Source organism: Phalacrocorax carbo, chromosome 5 (assembly GCF_963921805.1).
Source record: "Phalacrocorax carbo chromosome 5, bPhaCar2.1, whole genome shotgun sequence".
NCBI lineage: Eukaryota > Metazoa > Chordata > Aves > Suliformes > Phalacrocoracidae > Phalacrocorax > Phalacrocorax carbo.
Window position 1 is genome coordinate 39,377,533 of NC_087517.1, and position 19,404 is coordinate 39,396,936.

At 38.9% G+C, this 19,404-nt stretch overlaps 1 protein-coding gene across 4 annotated transcripts in view; it reads right to left on the bottom strand.

Moving 5' to 3' along the window:
- Positions 1–19,404, bottom strand: part of ERBB4 (erb-b2 receptor tyrosine kinase 4) — a 651,514-nt gene that overhangs the window by 143,500 nt on the left and 488,610 nt on the right. For 2 of the 4 annotated variants that reach the window (XM_064452102.1, XM_064452100.1), the window contains exon 16: positions 13,942–14,016. In XM_064452102.1, the coding sequence (XP_064308172.1) occupies positions 13,942–14,016 (75 nt within the window). Of the gene's footprint in view, positions 1–13,941; positions 14,017–14,136; positions 14,182–19,404 lie in introns of all 4 variants that reach the window. The other 2 variants (XM_064452103.1, XM_064452101.1) reach the window with 1 other exon arrangement.

Consider the following 19,404-nt stretch of genomic DNA (forward strand, 5'->3'; position numbering starts at 1 on the left):
ATGGGCGCTGATGAACTGCTCTGAAACCAAAATCATCAACATCAGCTCAAAGAGTTTCTCTCTGCATAAAGCATTCCTGTTAGAAGCAATAAACTCAGCCTGCTTCTCTGCGACCAGTTGCAGTCAACTGGCTCTACGATTAGGTCTGTGTATGTGAAATTACTAATAAGAAAACATGCTTTTCTCAAATAGAAACATGATGCGCATTTTCCTGTATGACATTATATGCTGAAAGACTAGTTTGTCTGGTGGCACTGCTTTCTATTCATTAACTGTCAACCCCAAAAGTACCACAGAGCAGTAGTCTGAGGCAGAGCGCATTGCATCGCTTCAGGAGCTGGAGAAATAAAAGGTAGTGGCCATACTAAATCAGTAGGTAGCCAAAACATTCAACAGGAGCTGGGTCATAGAGAGAATACAAATTCTAGCATAAAAATGGCCATTGAAACTGAGCAGGAATGTTCCTTCACTCTTCAATAGGTGTTCAGGGCAGATTTTTATGATGTTTCCTTCATCGCTACATTTGGGTTTCTATTATACTTTCTAGCAGCCATGGCCAGGCCAATTACCTTCACCCTACATCCTGTACCACTTCTCAAGCAGAAGGCTGAACTCAAGCCTAAATGGCTCAGAAATTATTTCAACCTGCCCTCAGCTTTGCTCCACCGGTGACTATACAGCTGAGTGAAGACTGCAGTCAGTATTCATAGGAATTCATTAACATTTCAGGTGGCAACTTGATTCATCTAACACATGCCTATTCATTCTTTACAGTTAACAAACAATTACGTAGATAGGTGTGTGCTCCAGAGTTTGGAATAACAATCAGATCTCTGAGGACATGTATTCATGATGAATTAAACATTCACTACTTTGTTCTCTAGAATTTTTGGTACCCAGTATTTGGTACAGGACATGGAGGGAAATTCACTTCAGACGAGTGATAAATCAAACCATAAAGAATAGCAAACAGGAAGGAATGTTCGGGGATATTTTAAACAACCAACAGGAAGAAACCTGATTGAATACTGTGCTCTTCCTTCTGCCATTTTTAAAAAACACTTTCCAAATTCCACTGGTGATAGGTGTTTGTAATTCACTTAAGCTCCAGTTAAGTATTTGCTGAAATTGAGCTATGCAACATACAAAATATACAAACCAATACACAACTAAGCAAAATCTTGCCTGTAGGACTGCACAGGTGGTTTGCCTACCTTTAAGGAGCTGCGAGAGGAAGATTTCCCTACCCCATGCCCTTCATTTTTACTTTACTTGACAAAACATCATCTTTCTTTTGAAAATGCATTGATCTCTCTTTTTATACCTGCCCCCTTTGATTGTTTTTGTTACGCCCTTTTTTTCCCTGAGAGTAATCATTCAGAAGATTCAAGGAGCACAGAGCAGATTTTTTGCCTAAGTGCTTGTGAACACTAGACTCTCCTGTTACAGCTTTGAATCATACAGGGCAGTCAGCATGTGATTTCATGAGCTCCAGGAGTATTTCACAGTAGGGAAACTTCAAGGATTGTATTTGGGGACCAAGTCTGAGATGCTGTCCTGGATTCCCTCCTTCTGAAGTCTTTATGATTTTACATTTCTCCTTGATGAGAGCAGATCCTGTACATTAAAGAGAGCCTTAACTTCTGTCAGACTGCTCTGGTCCAGCTCCACATCTACACTCCTGTGAGCCATCTCACCAAGGTGAACAAGCCTCTTCACATGAGTGAGCAGTCAGACTAAGGTTCAGCACTGGACACTGGCAGAGGAGAACAAAAAAACCCCATCCAAACAAAATGGGACATGATAAGCTGAGAACTGTCACACAGTGTTCCTGATCTTCAAGTTCCTTGCCTTATCCAATCATTTATTTTATGATAAATGTAGAGCTTACATGGGTTTCAGCTGAGGTTTTGTAAAATTGGTGGCATTAAAGCACATTTTGGACCTATGCTTGAGATTAGAGTGCATGGAGGATTTCTGGAAGAATGGGTTTGGAAATACGCACATATATCTCATGCATGTATTATATACATTCATACATACATACACACGATTAAAAATTTTTCCCTCAAAGTCTAAATCAAAATAGTAACACTTCATTCTGCAGCAGTATAAATGTATATATAAATATAGCATTTGAGACATTTATTAGAATACTAGTAATGGCCATGATACTGTTAACTTCAACATGCATTTGAGCTACTCCTCCTTTGACTTCTAAATATGCAGAATTCATCTTTGTGGAGCATAGCAAGGAATAAATGCGGCCAGCGTTCATAAATATCGAGGAAAATCCAAAGTAGATAAAGAGCAGGGTATGAGGAATTTATTTCTGAGTATGCCTGATGCTGCTTTCAGATTTATCACTACTATTATTTTACAAGGATAGCATTCTGTCTGAACTCCCTACACAAATTATATGAATCATTAGAAAATCCCATTTGATTATGGAAAAAAACTCACATAAAATTGAGATCCTACTTCTGACACAAGGCTTATAAAGGATCATCTCCTATACAATAATATGCCCCAAAATTCTTCTATCTCTGTAACTTATCGGAAGTTCTTATATTTCTAAGTGGAGCAGAGAGAAACTCTGGTGTATCTTGCAACTTCTCTTAATTCTGATCATCATTCCACTGCCAGCATTCCCCCAGAGGCCATTCGGAAAAAAATAAGTTCAGCTTAGAAGTTCTGAACCCACCCACCTTCACTCCTGTCCTCTGTATCCACAGTCACCCAAAGGGATCTGTTTCACTTCACTGGCTGTAAAGCAAGCCAAGGGAAAACAGTCCTTCTGAATATTACCCTCAGCTTCTAGTCTCAGTTCTACTGATGATTTTTTTTTGCCTCTATGTACACAGCAACCTCCTATCATTTTGATAGTCACAGATGTGACTTGATTAGAAAAACAGCTTGTGTCCATGGTGAGGATACTGCGCAGAGTAACCTAGACTCTACAACAGCTGTTTTGTTATGATTATTTTGCAATACAGTATGGCCCACATAAAGGCAAATTATAATTCAGTAAAACAGCTTTCTTGTCCCAAATTTCAGTATGCTAGAACATTCCATAATTTATTGCAGATACCGCCTTATCTATGCATCTTCCAAATGTTAAAAATACTCACCTTCCAATAGCTGCTAAACTTGCAGAACAGCGCAGACCAAGCACCTGGGGAAATGGTGATCCAGCTTAAAAATATCTTTTTCCTCTTTCAGCCACAACCTCTTCTCCCACCACCACCAGACCTCCAAACCTAAGTACCAGCCTCTCTGGGAGAGAGCACATCCTGCTGACTTTTTGTGCCTTTGGGTCTCACAGCTTCTGAAGCTAACTAGGGCTCAAGAAAACGAGAGAGAAGGCTCAGATATCTTTTTTTTCCCCGCCCCTATCATAAGGGAGAGAGGGATTCCCTCTTGCCCCACTTCAGAAACATATGTATTTGAAGTATTTAAGTGAGAAGAGCACAAAAAGGTTGATGAAAGCAGCTAGAGAGAATACACACAAACATACTGCTACAGCTACAGGTTTTGGCTTGCCTTCTTAGTAATTGCCTTTTTCTCACCAGAATTTTCCTGGAAAGAGGTCCCTTATTTTAAAAACCCATTGATTAAAAGGTGACTCAAACGTCTCAAAGTTTGGAATTTAGAGTGTGATGTGCTGGTTGATCTAGAAAATCAAAGCAGAGAGTATTCATGCAAAGCTGAAGTGGTGAGACAGCACTGAACTTAGCCTGCATCCAAGTCATTTACATGCAGAGGACATCATTGCCATGAGGGAGGGAAAAATATATCTACAGGAGATGGGACTATTTTAAAGCTATAATATTATCTCTTCAATCTGTTCTTTGTCTATTATACATACTGTGATTGAGACTACGCATATTAACAACTACTGGTCCATTTTTAAATGCAAAAATACTTCCCCCTCACCCCCCACCCCACATCAGACCATGAGAGGCAGGGAAAGAGGTAATTTATTTCTGAAATTTACACATTTTCTTTAAGGAAGGTTATTCAATCAAACAAAGCAATACCCACTGATATGGAGCCCATTGAAATGAACTGAAAATTCCCTCCAGTTTACCAGGTCATCGCTGATTCTTTGCTTCTAACCAACCAACCTACAGGTTCTATATATCAAAGTCCATGCTCCCAGCATTCTTTTCAGATTAATTTGCAGATTAATATGCTATATTACCAAAAGTAGGGATCACAATGTCTTATCTCCTCTTCATCATGACCTGTAAGACTATACTCAGCAACACTGACATCAAGCCTACAGTTTCTAATTTGGCTGAACCTTAACAGCAATAACCAGAGCAAAACAAATAGTAACAAGCAAGACACATCCTGTTTCCTTCTGTTTGCTTCTACTTTTCCACTGTCACCTCTTCTTTTCACTCACGTTACATTGCTTTACAGCTTCTGTGCCATCTAAGAAATATCTGCGGTACTTAATTTAAGTGACATATCTAAACATTGTTAGGTTTACTACAAGTAGACAGCTATGACTTAAAATGGAACAGTGAGTAAAATAAGAACACATAATGAAAATCTGAGTGAGCATTTTAAGAGGCAATGTTGTGGCTTAACCAGGCAGGCAGCTAAACACCACGCAGCCGTTTGTGCACTCCCCCTCTGTGGGATGGGGGAGAGAATTGGAGAAAAGGTAAAACTTGCAGGTTGAGGTAAAGACAATTTAATAGGACAGAAAAAGAAGGGAAAATAATAATGATAAAACAATATATAAAACTGGTGATACACAATGCAACTGCTCACCACCTGCTGACTGATGCCCAGCCTGTCCCCAAGCAGTGACTGCTGTCCTCCGGCCAATTCCCCTCAGCTTATATACTAAGAATGACATCATATGGTATAGAATATCCCTTTGGCCAGTTGGGGTCAGCTGTCCTGGCTGTGTCCCCTCCCAGCTTCTTGTGCATCTCCAGCCTTCTCACTGGCAGGGCAGTACAAGAAGCCGGAAAGTCCTTGACTAGTGTAAGCATTACTCAGCAACAACTAAAACACCACTGTGAGATCAACATTTTTCTCATGCTAAATCCAAAACACAGCACTAGACCAGTCACTAGGAAGAAAATTAACTCTATCCCAGCGCAAACCAGGCCAGGCAAGTAACATCTTGGTGTATTACTTTGATAGCCTATGTTTCTAATGGACACACTATGTCAGAGGCAGGGTATTGGGAGTCTAAGACAGAAACAGATTGCGCTTTTTACTTAAAAGGCTGATTACACTTCAGATAATTTTCTGGCAGGTACTAAAAGTAAAACTTCATATACTTTACAAATCAGGGATTACATCACAACTGGCCCACATTTAACTGAAGTTTGGCCTTTGTCCTGATGACACGGTTGAATTCGTTCTCAAATTTCTGCAAAAATGCCACAACTCTTCAGGATGAGGGATTACCAGCTCTGTTGAGAGATGTACCAGAACAGGCAAACACAGAGTAAGCTCCTCACAATCCCCTGCCAATCAAATGCTTAGTCAGAACTAGCCAGCACCTGGTTTTCACATTATCCCACAATCTTTCCTTGCCTGTTTGATCATTTCCTCAATCTCAGAAAACTACAGAAATTATCTGAATTATCTTCTATTGATTAAACGGACAACATATCTGCAAAAGAGCTTGTTCACCAGTGTGTGAAGATGGCATCATTAAAACTTTACAACAGATTGAAAAAAAGCATGAAGTTTTTTGATTAAAATAGTCATCCCTAAAGAAAACTTCACTTTCAAAGGTTATGTACAAATAAAAAAAAACCCCATCCAATATCTAGATAATACATTTTCTAAAACTTCATGGTACCGAAGATATGGCTTTACCAAAGCATCTTCCAGGAAAGGAAGGGAGGGACAATATAAGATACTGAGTACCTCACTAGCATCTGAGGCTTAGAAAACCTGATAGAGATGGACAAATTAGACCTTCAGACTTACGTCGTTAGTGGAGAAACTTAGTCATGGGTAACAATTTGCCGTCAGTTGTACGACATCAAATAAAAATGCTGAAACACTAACACACAAAAATGCTACTATATTTATTCAAAAGAAATGTCTCATTCCAGTGAATACAGGCATGATGCAAGAGAGTTCAGTCAAACTACTAAGTTCTGAATTAATTTCTCCTTTCCCCTAGCAATGGCCAGTCTGAAAACTCAGAAGTTTAACTGACCCAACTGCTAATTAACAAGGTTTTGTCAGCATAACAGAAACCTTGTGTAAAGTTGCGCGGAAGTCTCACCGTGTGCCTCACTAAAGCTGACAGGAATCAAAGCCCAGTATTCAGCAGCTATATTTGCTTGTCTCTGTCCAACTGGGTACTAGCAATCAAAATTCAAAGGAGAAATGTTGGGTCCTAATATTAGAGCATGAGCCAAGAGCTGATCGTAGCTGGAAACTATCATCACAGACCTGAAAGTGTCATGTCACACACTGTAAACAATGACAGGAGGCACCAGGGAAATCCTCTGCCTGAGAGCACCTGTATAGCACAACATGCTGGCTTGCCACAAATTCATCGTGCTTGCAAGAAAAAAGTCCCAGTCTTGATTTTACAAGTCTAGTGCTGGAGAATTGAACATTACCAGGGAAAATAATTCCTTAAAACCTATAGCTTGCTTTGTTAGTTTACCATTTTGTATTTGCAGGCTACACACTGGTGAAACTGAAAAATGTCTTATCAGATTCGAAGCTAGTATTTCCATGTCTGCAAAAGCAAATAAAAAAGATCGACTGTGAACTCTGTTATCATCATTAACAAATTATCCATTATTTTTGATCTAATGCTGGAAAAGCTGTTGCAGATTAACTGAGAAGTAAGATGTATACTTTTGTACATAAACCAAAAAAAAAAGGTAATGTCACTTGCAGACTTCAAATACAAATCCTCATCTGCAGCAAGTGGTCTATGCTTCATTGTACCAGCAAATATTTAACTGGTTTTAAAAAGGCAATGGAAGAGCATGCGTGGGGGAAAATTATTGCAAAATCACTTTATAGATACCAGAAAGGAATAAATCTATCCTAAACCCAAACACAGTCCCCAACTACATAGCTTGAGATACTAACTTTGATCTGAAGAGATCTAACTAAGCAGACTTGACTGTATACATGCTTACAACACAAGCACACCACCACCAAACTACTGTTCTAAAGAACCCCAACCAATAGCTTCCTATTTTATTCAAGAATTGCAGCTCATTCATCACCTGACTGGTTATGGCGAGTAAGCCAACATACAAAGAACTCAGTTTTGGCTGGAATCTAAGCTGAAATACACTTGTCATGTAAATTGTCTAAATATGAAAGAGCGACAAATCCTGCATTACACAGGTAGATTAGATGTAGGACCGCAAGCTTTAGTTCTGATTTATTATATGTTAAATATTAATGAATTATTAAGAAACCATTCACTGAGGTTTAAACAACTCTACATCTTACATATTTCTAAAGCTCTACAAATGTATTTTTAATAATAGAGAATTAATTTATAACAACATTAAATCTAAATTAAATCCTCATTTCAAGCCATAAAAGAAACCCATTGGAGAGTGGTGAGATAAATACTGTTGCTCTATAATAAGGTCACTTCTTCATGGCATAGTTTTATTTCTGCATCATATATTATTTGTGTAGCCAAACCAATACAGACACACTACACAATGCTTATGCGGCCTGATGAGAAATATAGCAGTGACCTCTGCAACAGGGCTGTGTGTTGTTTTCCATTTTAATAAACCATTTTCAATTTGGAATTTCCTAATGCTTCTTGTCTTTCAGCAGTGACCTATCATGTTTGGCCTAATCACTTCTTATTTTTTCTGCTCACAGTTTCAGTAAAAATAATGTAGTCAGTTTTCTGAGCAAAGAAATTTTTTTTTGTTTAAATATATTTGAAAATTGATTTTGCAACTTGTGGTAGCAAAGCATTAAAAAAAAAAAAAAGGTTTTATTGAGAGGTTTCTACAAAGAAATTTGGATATGACCCGACAAAACTCCAGTGCTTGGTAAATATTGTGTTTAGTGCATTCTGTATATTTTCCACTACGCTGTTCATGACACTGAGAAGCTTGCTGGTTAAGATGGGGCTGAACATATGCATGCAGCTCACCAAGCTGGCCCTTGTAGTTAAGCCATAGAGGGGTAAGACTTAATGAACACTTGGCATGAAGTTCAGTGATAGCAGAGGTACTACAAATTTGTGCTAAGCAGACCAAACACAAGTGCCTGCATGTTTCTGCAGGAAACCTGCCTGCTTGCTTTGTAAGACTGGGAGCTCAGAGCCTAGCAGCTGAAAGAGGGCTGGGACAACACCTAATGAGACAATAAGGACTGCCACACTTACCCACTAGGAGACACGCTAAGCCAACTTCTATAACTTCATTTGGGCATTTCTCTGTTTGGTGTGCACAGTCATGCATACTACCCAAACCCACCAACCAAGCACAGCTACTGAGAAACTTGGTCTATGAGTATTAACAATCTCAATATACTGCAAGAGTATTTCACTCATATCCCACTCTTTGTATAACAAACTACTAGAAACATCAGGTTTCTGACCTTATTCTATCCTGTACACTCTCACCAGGATCCTGAAACTACTAGAGCCACAGAATGGATTTTAAAAAGCACTTGCATGGCAATTGCTTCTAGTTCCTTCACTATTCCAACACTAACAGTTTAATTCTCTCAGTAGCAGATCCTACCAAATCATTCCATACTATGAGACCATACAAGTCAACCCTGCCAAGTAAAGCAGATGAACTAGAATGCCCCACAGACCCCAGATAAATCTTTCTGAACATGTTATAGAACAGAAGTTTTAATACAATGAGAACTTTTCTCATCTATGGTCAGACCTGTACAGCATAAAAGAAGGACATCCCCCAGCCCCTTTCCTAAATAGAGCAGTCTTACTAAGTTGGAGTGGTAGAAAGTGGGAGAGCTCAAGACCTCACTGCAGTGACTTTCATTCATGTCACAGGGGTACTCAAAATGTACTCCTCCTAAAGCTCTAGGCAGTGAAATGTTGTGACAATAAAAGTGCCCACAGCAAAGGTCTGTTTAAGAACCAGTTCAGTAGCAGCAAATTATCACACAGAACAGGGCTTTTTCTATCAGTCTGTCCTAAACAGATCAAGTGCAAGCTCTATGCAACTCACAGAGGCAGGACAAGAAACTGCCCATTTTTCTAGACTTGATTCTTAAAAAATAAAAATAAATCTGTTTCTTAAACTGCTCTCTTCTGATACAGCATCAGAAAGCTCCATATTAAAAGTCTCTCAAGAATTGCATCTTTCACCAATCAAGTAACGTAGCTTAGTTTGTACTCACAAATCCTATTTTTCCTCTTATTTTATACCGATATTCTTTCTCTTCCCTTCCAGAATTACTATTCTACAAAAATACAGAGCATATGGAATGCTTTCCTCCAAGCAATGGAACAGAGCGCTATAAAAGCAATGAAGATCAGCAGTTTTTTAGAGGTGGTTTCCCTTCCCCATCATCTACTCAGGGCTTCTGTGAAATGCTATTGAAGTCATACTGTGCAGGGGTACAAAACAGCTATGAAAGGATTTGCCTGCATTACATAGGGTTTACTGTTAATTAGCTCTTGTACACACACAGCGTACATAAAAAACCAGCTTTTTTATTTAGGAAGTGATGATTTGTTGAGAGGACATCCTTTGTTGATAGAAAGCTAGTGTTAGGATTGTAATTTGAGTTAACATCTACACATCATTTTATGTAACCACTTGACAATGGTAGTCCTGGCTAATTGGTTTCTGTTAGTTAAAAGGGAAATGTGAATGAAATTTTCTTAGGGCATAAAGAGAGATATCAGCTTACTCAGACCAATAACATCAAGGTGCTATTTCTTTTCTATCATATCCACCACATGCTTCTGATCACATCTTTGGATTTGCAGTCTCTCACGCACCGGAAAACAGAAACTTCACTCCTCCTTTGAGGATATCTTCTCTCTTAGTATTAAATTGAATGAATCACAGGAAGGATGAACACATTTAAAATTCATACTTTAAGTAAAAACTTTGTTCACAGCCTAGCTTCAATATCTGAGTTAGCCAAACTCTTCTGGTGGATTTGGGAGCCAGGGAATGTAGAAGAACCAGCCTTACATAATTTTCTTCATGGACATCAAAGTATTATTTTTACAGTTTTTTCATTCTTCCTTTTAGGCAATGGTGATCCAAATCTATGAAGTAGGCATACTGCTCTTTTCAGTCTTTGTTCCAGACCTAACAAGTATGCTATTCAACTCAAAGAAACCACTGGCTACACTGTCAGAAGGTACTGAAAGGAGGAATGTCATTCTTGTAAGGGGTGGGAAAGGGGGACTCCTTAGGGCACCCTGGGAAAATCCAGCCTTCATCTGGCTTTCCATCTTTGCTTTGGTGATTTCTAGGAAAGGCTGCTATAGAAGGGAGGACCCAAACTGAAGCCTTATGGTAATAATCTAGTACCTACTCTCCCCACCCCCAAAAGGCAGAGAGCAACAGAAAGAGCTACGAGTGGCTGAGAAAGGCCAGGACACAAGGCTCTTGTCTCCTCTCCATTCCCTAGGCTGAGATTCTCAGCGTGGCAGGGAAGGAAGGAAGGAGACAGAAAGGAAGGCAAAGCAGCAGTGATGTTAGTTACATGCCAGCTAAGGACTCCACCTTGCATGGGGAATTCTCTGCTGGCAAGGCCTGTCCCATTCCTTTGGGCCTCTGTGTCATCTGAGCAGCCCAAAGAGGTCAGCCAGAAAATCTGCTCAGCACGCTGACTCAGTGAATCACATAAATTACAATCAGACAACATTGTGAGAGGGATTCTATGAATTAAACATGGTATAAATACAAGCAGAATATGTCACAAATGTGAGGAAAGGCTTTCCCTGCCATACGATTTCAACCACAATAAATCAAGAGCTATAATGACAATAACCAGAATTTGCAACTAACCACAAGCAGAAGAGGTACTAATTTCTCCCGTGGCTTCTAACTCCTTAGAGTTTGAACTTTTTCTGGCAGTTAAGAATACAGTGAAAGCCTTGTGAAAATAAATTGAACACATCAAAAATAAATGTGGGTCCTTACAGGGAAAAAAAAAAAAGGCACATGACATCCAGCAAGTAACCTAACAGTCATCTGAAAAATCTATCAAATAGTCTGGAGGAAAAGGACTAAGATGACCCTTATCTGTGGCACTGAGCTGGAAATGGGCTCTGTCTTTTGGGCAGAGCTCTACTGAAGCTAAAGGTTTTAAAAAAACCAAACACCTTTGCAGAATGACATACAATGCCAAGAGTAAGGATTTTTTTTCCACGGAATATAAGGGACCAAACATAAGCAGAAAACGAAGTTTCACTGGTCATCTAGAAAACAGGCCATGTGATGCATATCTAATTCATCTTTATTAAATGCAACAGTAAGAATTCCTTGGCTATTCTACCAGACTCTTACAAAAGCCCTCAAGTCAATGGATCATGGCAAAACCAATTTGCAAACTGCACAACTGGAAAGAAAAGCAATACTGGTATGAAAACGGTAAAGATGAGAAACATCTCGCTGGTTACAGCCCTGATCTCACTTTCAGCTGCCTGAATAGCAGAGAACCCTGCCCTTCAACTCACTGCTGATTTACAACAATGGAAGAAATCCAAGTCAATGGCAAGGGCAAAACTGTCTATTAATTATCTTAAGGTCTGTAAGTCTACGGAGGGCACATGATTGTTATAGGGACATGAAGAAGGTTTTATCTAAAGTGAAATGCATCCTTTTTTTTTATTTACACCCTACCATATAAAAACTATCACTTTTGCCAGTGCAGTTTTGCCCATTTTTAGCCGAAACCAAACGAACCATTTTCACAAGGGGAAAAAAAAAACCCAACCAAAAAAATCTGGCACAATTTCGTTACTCTAATAAATATAAAGGTATGAAATTTCCTTCTTTAGTTTGAAACTGAAAGCATACATACTGACATTTAAACACAGTGCAGTAGTTTTCCTAAAATAAATTCAGCAAAGTTGGAATAAAAAACCATAATCCATCAGATTTTAAGGAAACATTTGAGGGTCTTTCCCCTCTGACTGAATGGAGCAGGACATTATTCACTTGAGTAGAGTAAAACAATTGCTTTAATTTCTACTCTCCTCAATAATTTGTTTTTACCACCTTGAAAGTAGATTCAAGGAGGCAAAACCTATGATTTACACAACATAAAAACCAAAATAAGCATTGCCTGCTAACACATGGCTTAAGCCTGGCACCTTACTAGATAACAATTTTAGTGTTGTGTCATCATGTTTGAGGTTCTACTCTTAAATACAGGGCCCAATCTAACATCCACTGCAATTAACAGGATTCTCTCCATCAAATTCAGTGGGTATTTGGCAGTACCTCCAGGCACTTTACTACCACCTAAACATTTTCAATGCAAAGGTGAGTTTTGGAGTCATACCACTTGAATTAAATAGTGAACACGGTCTGCCTGGCTTCTTGGCTAACAGAGGAAGCTAGTGGAAGCTAGAGTGAGCAGCCTGTACACTTTAAGAGAGGTACACTACAGCCAACAAGCTGTCTTCCTAGTATAAAGGTCTTTAATGCTCCCTCAAAACCTGATTAAAAATCCAATTGATGAAATACATGTTATTTTAAAATTGGTTACTAAAGCAAAGAACTTCAGCACGGCCTTTATTCTCTGTAGTTTGGTAAGTCTCTTAAACTTATGCAAGTAATAATACATTTTCTATATTTGTGCATTAGTAAAGTTGACAAAATGGAGACCTTTAAAACTGATTGCCTGTTTTGGGCAACTCAGTTTGCATGAGTCCATCTGAAAATAAGTCCCCCACAGAAGTATCTCAAACTCAATACCCCAGCTCAGTAATACTAAAAAAAAAATTTTTGAAAAATTGAAATATTGAAAAATTCAGTCTGCTTCCATTGCTTATTCACTGGTCCATTATTTAAGTCAGAACTGATATTTATTTAAACAAGTACACTATTTGATAGCATTTATGGAGTGCTGTTTTTGAAGTCTACTCCCTCAACAGCTAGAAATAGGAATATTCACATTCCGTACACAACTAGCAAGGAAAGGCAACCTTAAAATCTTTTTTTAAAGACAAGAAGAAAACCCAGAGTAAAATCCTTAATGAGGTGAAGTTGATTGAAATGATATATCTTTCATCCAGTCTTAGCTCAAGACAGTAATCCCAAAGCCTGGGAGTCATACTAACCAGTTTGAATTTAAAAATAAACAAACTCAATGCCAATGAAGGGCTTTCATGAATAAAAATGTAGAGTGTAACTGGAATGTTTTGGGAGTCTTCCTGCATTAATTTATTTTGATCATCATTACTGAAAAATAGAATTGCTGCAAGGATATGATTTAAAAAAAAAAAACAAACAGAAAAAGAAAAACTCAAATAATAGTGTTAGGTGAATTAAGGAAGAAATTCAGTTTAGCTGAAACTTTTTCCCCCCCCCCAGAGATAATGTATGGAAGAAAAATCTTCCTTTGCTTTTAAGCTCTGTCTTAAATAAAAACCCCAACAAATGAAAAAAACTAAATGCCAATTAAACCAGAGTTTTTGCTATGTTTACTTCTAGTAAAATTTCATCAAGAAACACGTATTTCGGCAGAAAATATCAGAACCGAGCCTTTATTGATTTAACCTAGAAATAATAATAATAAAAAAGTAATCTCTAATCAGCCTAAATGAGTAAGATATTTAATTTGTTTTCAAATGGAAAATTAAACTTGGATGTTCAGAGGCATACCTTAAGTACCAATTATATTCTCCCCATAATTTGCGATTCTGAACAAACTGGATAGTATAACATTCCTACGGCAACTGGGGAAGGACCTTGTGTACGAAAATGGAAAAGTGGTGGATGTTACCTAGCATGTTGTGGTAAAGTGGACTGTCGTGTCCATGGATAGTAAATGCAGTCATGACTAGCGGGACCTCTACACCTGCAGGCAATTACAGAACAAAAGACGTCATTTGCCATTCACAAGGACATGCACACGCATGCGCCCTTGTCCACACGTGGAGGATGGAAGACACACAGGGAACGATCACTCAGCAAATACCTATCCATCAGGCCGATGCAGTCCTCAATACGTGGCCCTATGCACCTGCAGCAAATCCAATTGAAAATAGGGAGAGAAAAAGAGAGAAATCTGTTATTTACAGATCAAAGAAGTGGGAATCCTTTCTTTGTGCCACACTCTTAATTATGAATCTCAAGAGAGACCCAAATCACCAGAAAATTGTAGCTTGTGACAAAAACAAGCTTGCCATGCGAACAATAATAGCAACATAAGCAGCACTCCAAGGTTGGACATATCATGGCTCAAACAACACCTGAGGCAGGTTTCACCTGCATACGTGGGAGTCCTGACAATAGAGTTGCTTCTTCCTGATGTTGTCTGAATCATCAAATCAGTGATGACTGCACAAAAAGCTGTTTATTTGCAAGAGGAGCCCTCCAAGAGCATAATGCAAAGCTTTGTTTTCTTTCTCTAACTGATGAAATTGTTCATTCTGTTCTAAGTTCCTAGCTAGGGCAACTGCAGAAGTATTTCAGAAGCTGACTATACTTTTATCAGGGAAGCTCAAGGATGAACTTCCAACAACAAAAATTAGAGCAAAATGTTGTCTGCGGTTTCAGGCATCTCTATTCTGCTTTCCTTAGATGCTGCCAAAAGTCCTCCACCTGCAAAATCAGCAGGTGCTCACCAAAGGCAATGGAAATGCAGGGAATCACTTTGTGCAGCAGCACTGAAACACAGCAATGGGAAGAGAGTCTGTTTGCAGAACATGGATACACGTGGATTTTCCTTGCCCTCATGAAGAACAGTAAGTGAAGTGGTGTCCTAGGTCCTCTGCATTCAAATAGCAAGTCAATTACACATTTACACTCAGAGACAGATAACCCTAAAAGCTTAACTTTCAGGTAAGACAACCAGACATTCTTTAGTGCTGAATTCCCAGCTAGTCCCTCTGTAGCTATAGGGAGTATCTAGCTATCAGCACTTTAAGGAAACCAAAACACTTATTTCAATTCTTTACAATATCTCAGAACCATTTTATTATCAGGTTCTTTGGGTATAGGTCTACTACAGGAGCAGGCAATCTGACACATCAGTAGACTGAAACTCACTTTTGAGGCATTTTAAATTTAAGGTATGATCCCCAACTCTTTTTTAAAAGTCTCCTTCTTTCAGTTTGGCTTTGATAGAAGGATATGCATGTCAAAAATCTGAAAGAGTTCAAATATGCTCCCATGAGATCTTCTTTCCACTTCACCATCACTTGCCACTCATCAGCTTTTGCTGCATTTAAATTAGCTATCACTCTGCCATTATAAAATAAATTCAGAGAATTCAATTTCCCCTTACCTACCCATCAGGGAGAGCAAAATGATAGTGAACCTTACCTGTTGTTTGTTTACTTGAATTTTTATTTTTACATAAAAACTGTGACATGCAAACACAGATTTCCTCAATAACGGTTTTCTTCAGCAAATGTGCAGACATAAAAAGAATTCATTAACTATCCAGATGGCCAGATAACGCATAAATGGAAAGGCTGGATTTAAATGCAGTTCAAAAACTTAGAACTCTTGATAGGTGTTTTTTGAAATTTCAGCTGTTCAGGACTTCAGAATTCAGGACTGTCTGAATTCTAACCAGTCTCAAATATATCCAACATTTCTTCCTTTCATGGTGTTCTCAGCAATTTGCAGAAAACCAGTTCGGTAACGAAGCAGGCTGAAAGAAAGTTGTTCAGATCTTCTATTTCCTAGCATGTCAAGAGAAGCTGAGCTCAGACTCTTGCTATAAATAAAGGCCCTCTTCAAATTAGAGGTCTGAGAGCCCATTACTAGCTCAGGTAACTGCCAGACTAACATAAAGAGCCTATTGTCTTGGAGTCATTTCATGTCTGTACATTTATTCTCTCAGACTTTTGGAGAGCAGGACTTGAATCCAAGAGGAGAGCCATTTGGACTTCACCCACTCCAAGTTGAAATACCACTGATTTTTATTTAAACCTGCAATCTTCTTCAGTGGATTTCCCAGCCCCAAACAGAAAACCCATCCAGGTGCAACTTCCATTACTACTCCTCACATTGAACAGTTCCTACTCTCTGACTGTCTGTCCTGATTATGTGCAGTAAAGTACAATACTGTGTGAGTAATGGCAATATCTATTAACAAGTTATTTTGCACCACCAAGTCATCAGTTATTTTTCCTCTGGAAGTAACTTCCTTGGCTTCAGGCTTTTTGACAGATATAACTACAAGCATGACACAATCATATATCACACTGGTACTCCATTCACCCCCAGGGTTCCTTCTTCTGCTTGGAGTCTGGATGATACTTCAATTTCCAAGTTCACTCTGTAATATGAACTGGTTAACTGATACATACCCATTTATTAATGATATATTCAGTACCTTACAACAGTCCAATGTATCTTATGCGGAAAACCACGCTTGAAGCTTATTAAAGCTTTACAGATAATCATCCTCTGAAAGAAAATGAGTTAAAGTAGTTTTGAAAATTGGAGTAACAACTGTTTTTTTCCTGAAACACTCCTTTTCCCCCTCTGTCACAAATACTGTCTTTCATCAGTTTTCCTTAAGATTGAAAGGTGAGGTCTTAACTGTTCACAGATGTGGAGTAGCAAAGCCATTTCTAGTCAGATGAATTCTCAAAAATCTTTGTCACTGGAAACAAACAAAACTGATTATACAATGGCATAAATGGATTAACCCTGAACAGGAAAAAACCTTAGTTGTGGCGATGACCTGGTCATCCAACTATTGCTATGGATAAAGCCAGACAACTCAAAAGAAGAGGGTTACTTAGACAACAGGAAGTGTATAATGGTGGGGATAAGAAGAATGTTGAACTGGGGCAGGGGGCAGAAGGAAATTTTGCATGAACAAAACAGTAACAGTTCCTTATTCAGAATTCATTGCCACAGAATTTGCACTATTGTTTCATCTGGAATTCATAATGCCTTCCTAAAAATACACCTAAGCTTTAGGGGCAAGACAGTCCTCCTGCCTTCAAATCTCTTCTGGACCACACATGTTTTGATAGGTTCCCATGACTTCTCTGGTCTTGGCTTACAAGGAAAATAAAATTTTGGTGAAGAGTAATACACTTCCTTCAAAAAGCTGTGTGCAAAAATGGCTTTCTATGATGAGGGGAGGTGTCCAGTGAGATCTCCCACTTCCGTCTGGCCCTGCAAGGAAGCAAACTGTCAAATGCTATTATATAATTAGCATCCTATTTCCGTAAAAGTGTTCCATTTTGGCTAGCTCTGTAAGAAGAGGTGCCAAATGCTTTCTGACTCCCTTGAATTAAATGGGATAGCTGTCCCCCATGCCTCATATCTGCTCCAAACTGGCTTCAAGTAGCTGATGTTTATCATGGGGATGCAAGGCCAAGAGCACAGTTGTTGCATGTAAGGAAGTCACCTGATAGTTCTCTTAATCAATGTAAGATCATTAACAGGGCTGGATAATTACATTAACAGAAGCAGTCATTATACTTAAACAAGGGAAGAGAACAGTGTTATCAAACCTCATGCTCTAGGCTGTAAAGGAATCATCTACAAGTGCCATGACAAAATTGTGGCAAAACGCTCACAGGAAACACAGAGGCAGGACAGCTATCTTTTTTGGTGACAGCAACAGGTGGGGATGACTAGAAGCAACATATGAGAACTAACAATATATTTTAGCAAGCACCCTGCTTCAAAGAGAGCAGCCCTGCAGGAATGAGATAATACCACACTTGGAGCACTGCTCTGCAGCAACTCAACACTTTTTGATGATTATCCAAGCTGTACTGTGAGGGCATCGTATTCCAGCAATTGATCTGACAGAGAGCAGAACAGACATGCCAGACGAAGTAGAATTACAATTTCTCCGTAGCATTCAGCCGTGAGCCAAATATCAAGATATGTTCCCTCCACAACCTATTTTGCTGAAGAATCCTGAGTGAGGGGAATTTAAATATTAATTTCTAAAGAAAGGGTATGCAACTAGAGAATTCAGCATCGAAGGAGAAAAGGGGAGAGAGTAACTGATTTCACTTCTCACTGTGGGCATATTCAGCCCTTGACAACATTGGCAAGAAGATGGACAACCCATAAACCCCAAACATCTGGGGCAGTCATTAACAGTTTCATTAACATAATCACATGCCAGAAAGTCTTTAGGAACACTAGAAAAGAACACCCATGCTTACTCAGATTTTGGGGGTTGTGGGATGTTGTTTTTATGAAGGGTAACGAAATACCTAAGAATAAACACATTAACTCTTTAATAAGAGAATGAAGATTTCTATAAGGAATAGTATTTGACTCATGGCAAAGGGATAGCTCTTCACCTGGGAGACAGCCACACCTTTGCCAATGTAACCTGGGTGAGACCTTTGGCCCTTTTACTAGTGGTAGTTTGTCATATCTCTGACGATAAGACATTCTTTCACCTAATCAGCTGCAGAAAACAAAAAGAAGAGAAAATTGAAAGTTCAAGGATTAAATGACAGCGTAACTCAGCATAAAGGAACCCTGTGTCACCAAGGGTTGCCAGTGAATACTGGTAATTTCAGTTACAACTGCCTAATGCTCTTCCTATTTGTTCATGAAACTAGAATGTCAGATTTTCATCACAAAGCATAAAAAGCCTCACTTCTTGATCCTGTTCTATCCAGGGAGAACAAAACAAACAACCAATTGCAAAATACTTATGCATATTCAGTGGAAAGGCATTCTGCTCCTTTCCTGGTCTAGGAGAGACAGTCGTGCCACAAAGATCAGTAATAGATCAGTTAGACCTCTGCAAAGAAGAAGGGGGGAATGGGAAGAAGTGTCGCATCCTGGTCATCTTAGAAGCCAGCAGAGCTGCAAGGCACTTCATACACAGTGCAGACAGTAAATCTATCATCTATAACTGGGCTTGTCAAATTTGATCAGAATTGGAACTTCTACCATCTATTAAAGCCAGGACCAGAGCTCCTGCAGCGAGATCATCTTTTCATATTGTTTCTTCTTACTCTCTTCTTCCACAGTAGCTGCATTTTTCTTATTGCGTAACTGATTTAAAGGGTCTGAGGGGAAGACAAATCCATAACAGATCCTGGCTGTGTCTTTGTGATCTCACTTTCATTTCCCTAATGGCTCTATTGTAATTAGATTTGCAAAACCAGCAAAAGGTCTTATTTTGAATGGCAACAGCTGTTGACATCCAGATTACATTGAATAATTTACTGGTTTAATTTTAGCTGCTAAACAAAAGCCTCTTGTCAAAGATTATTTCACCGGCTGAAGTTTTCTC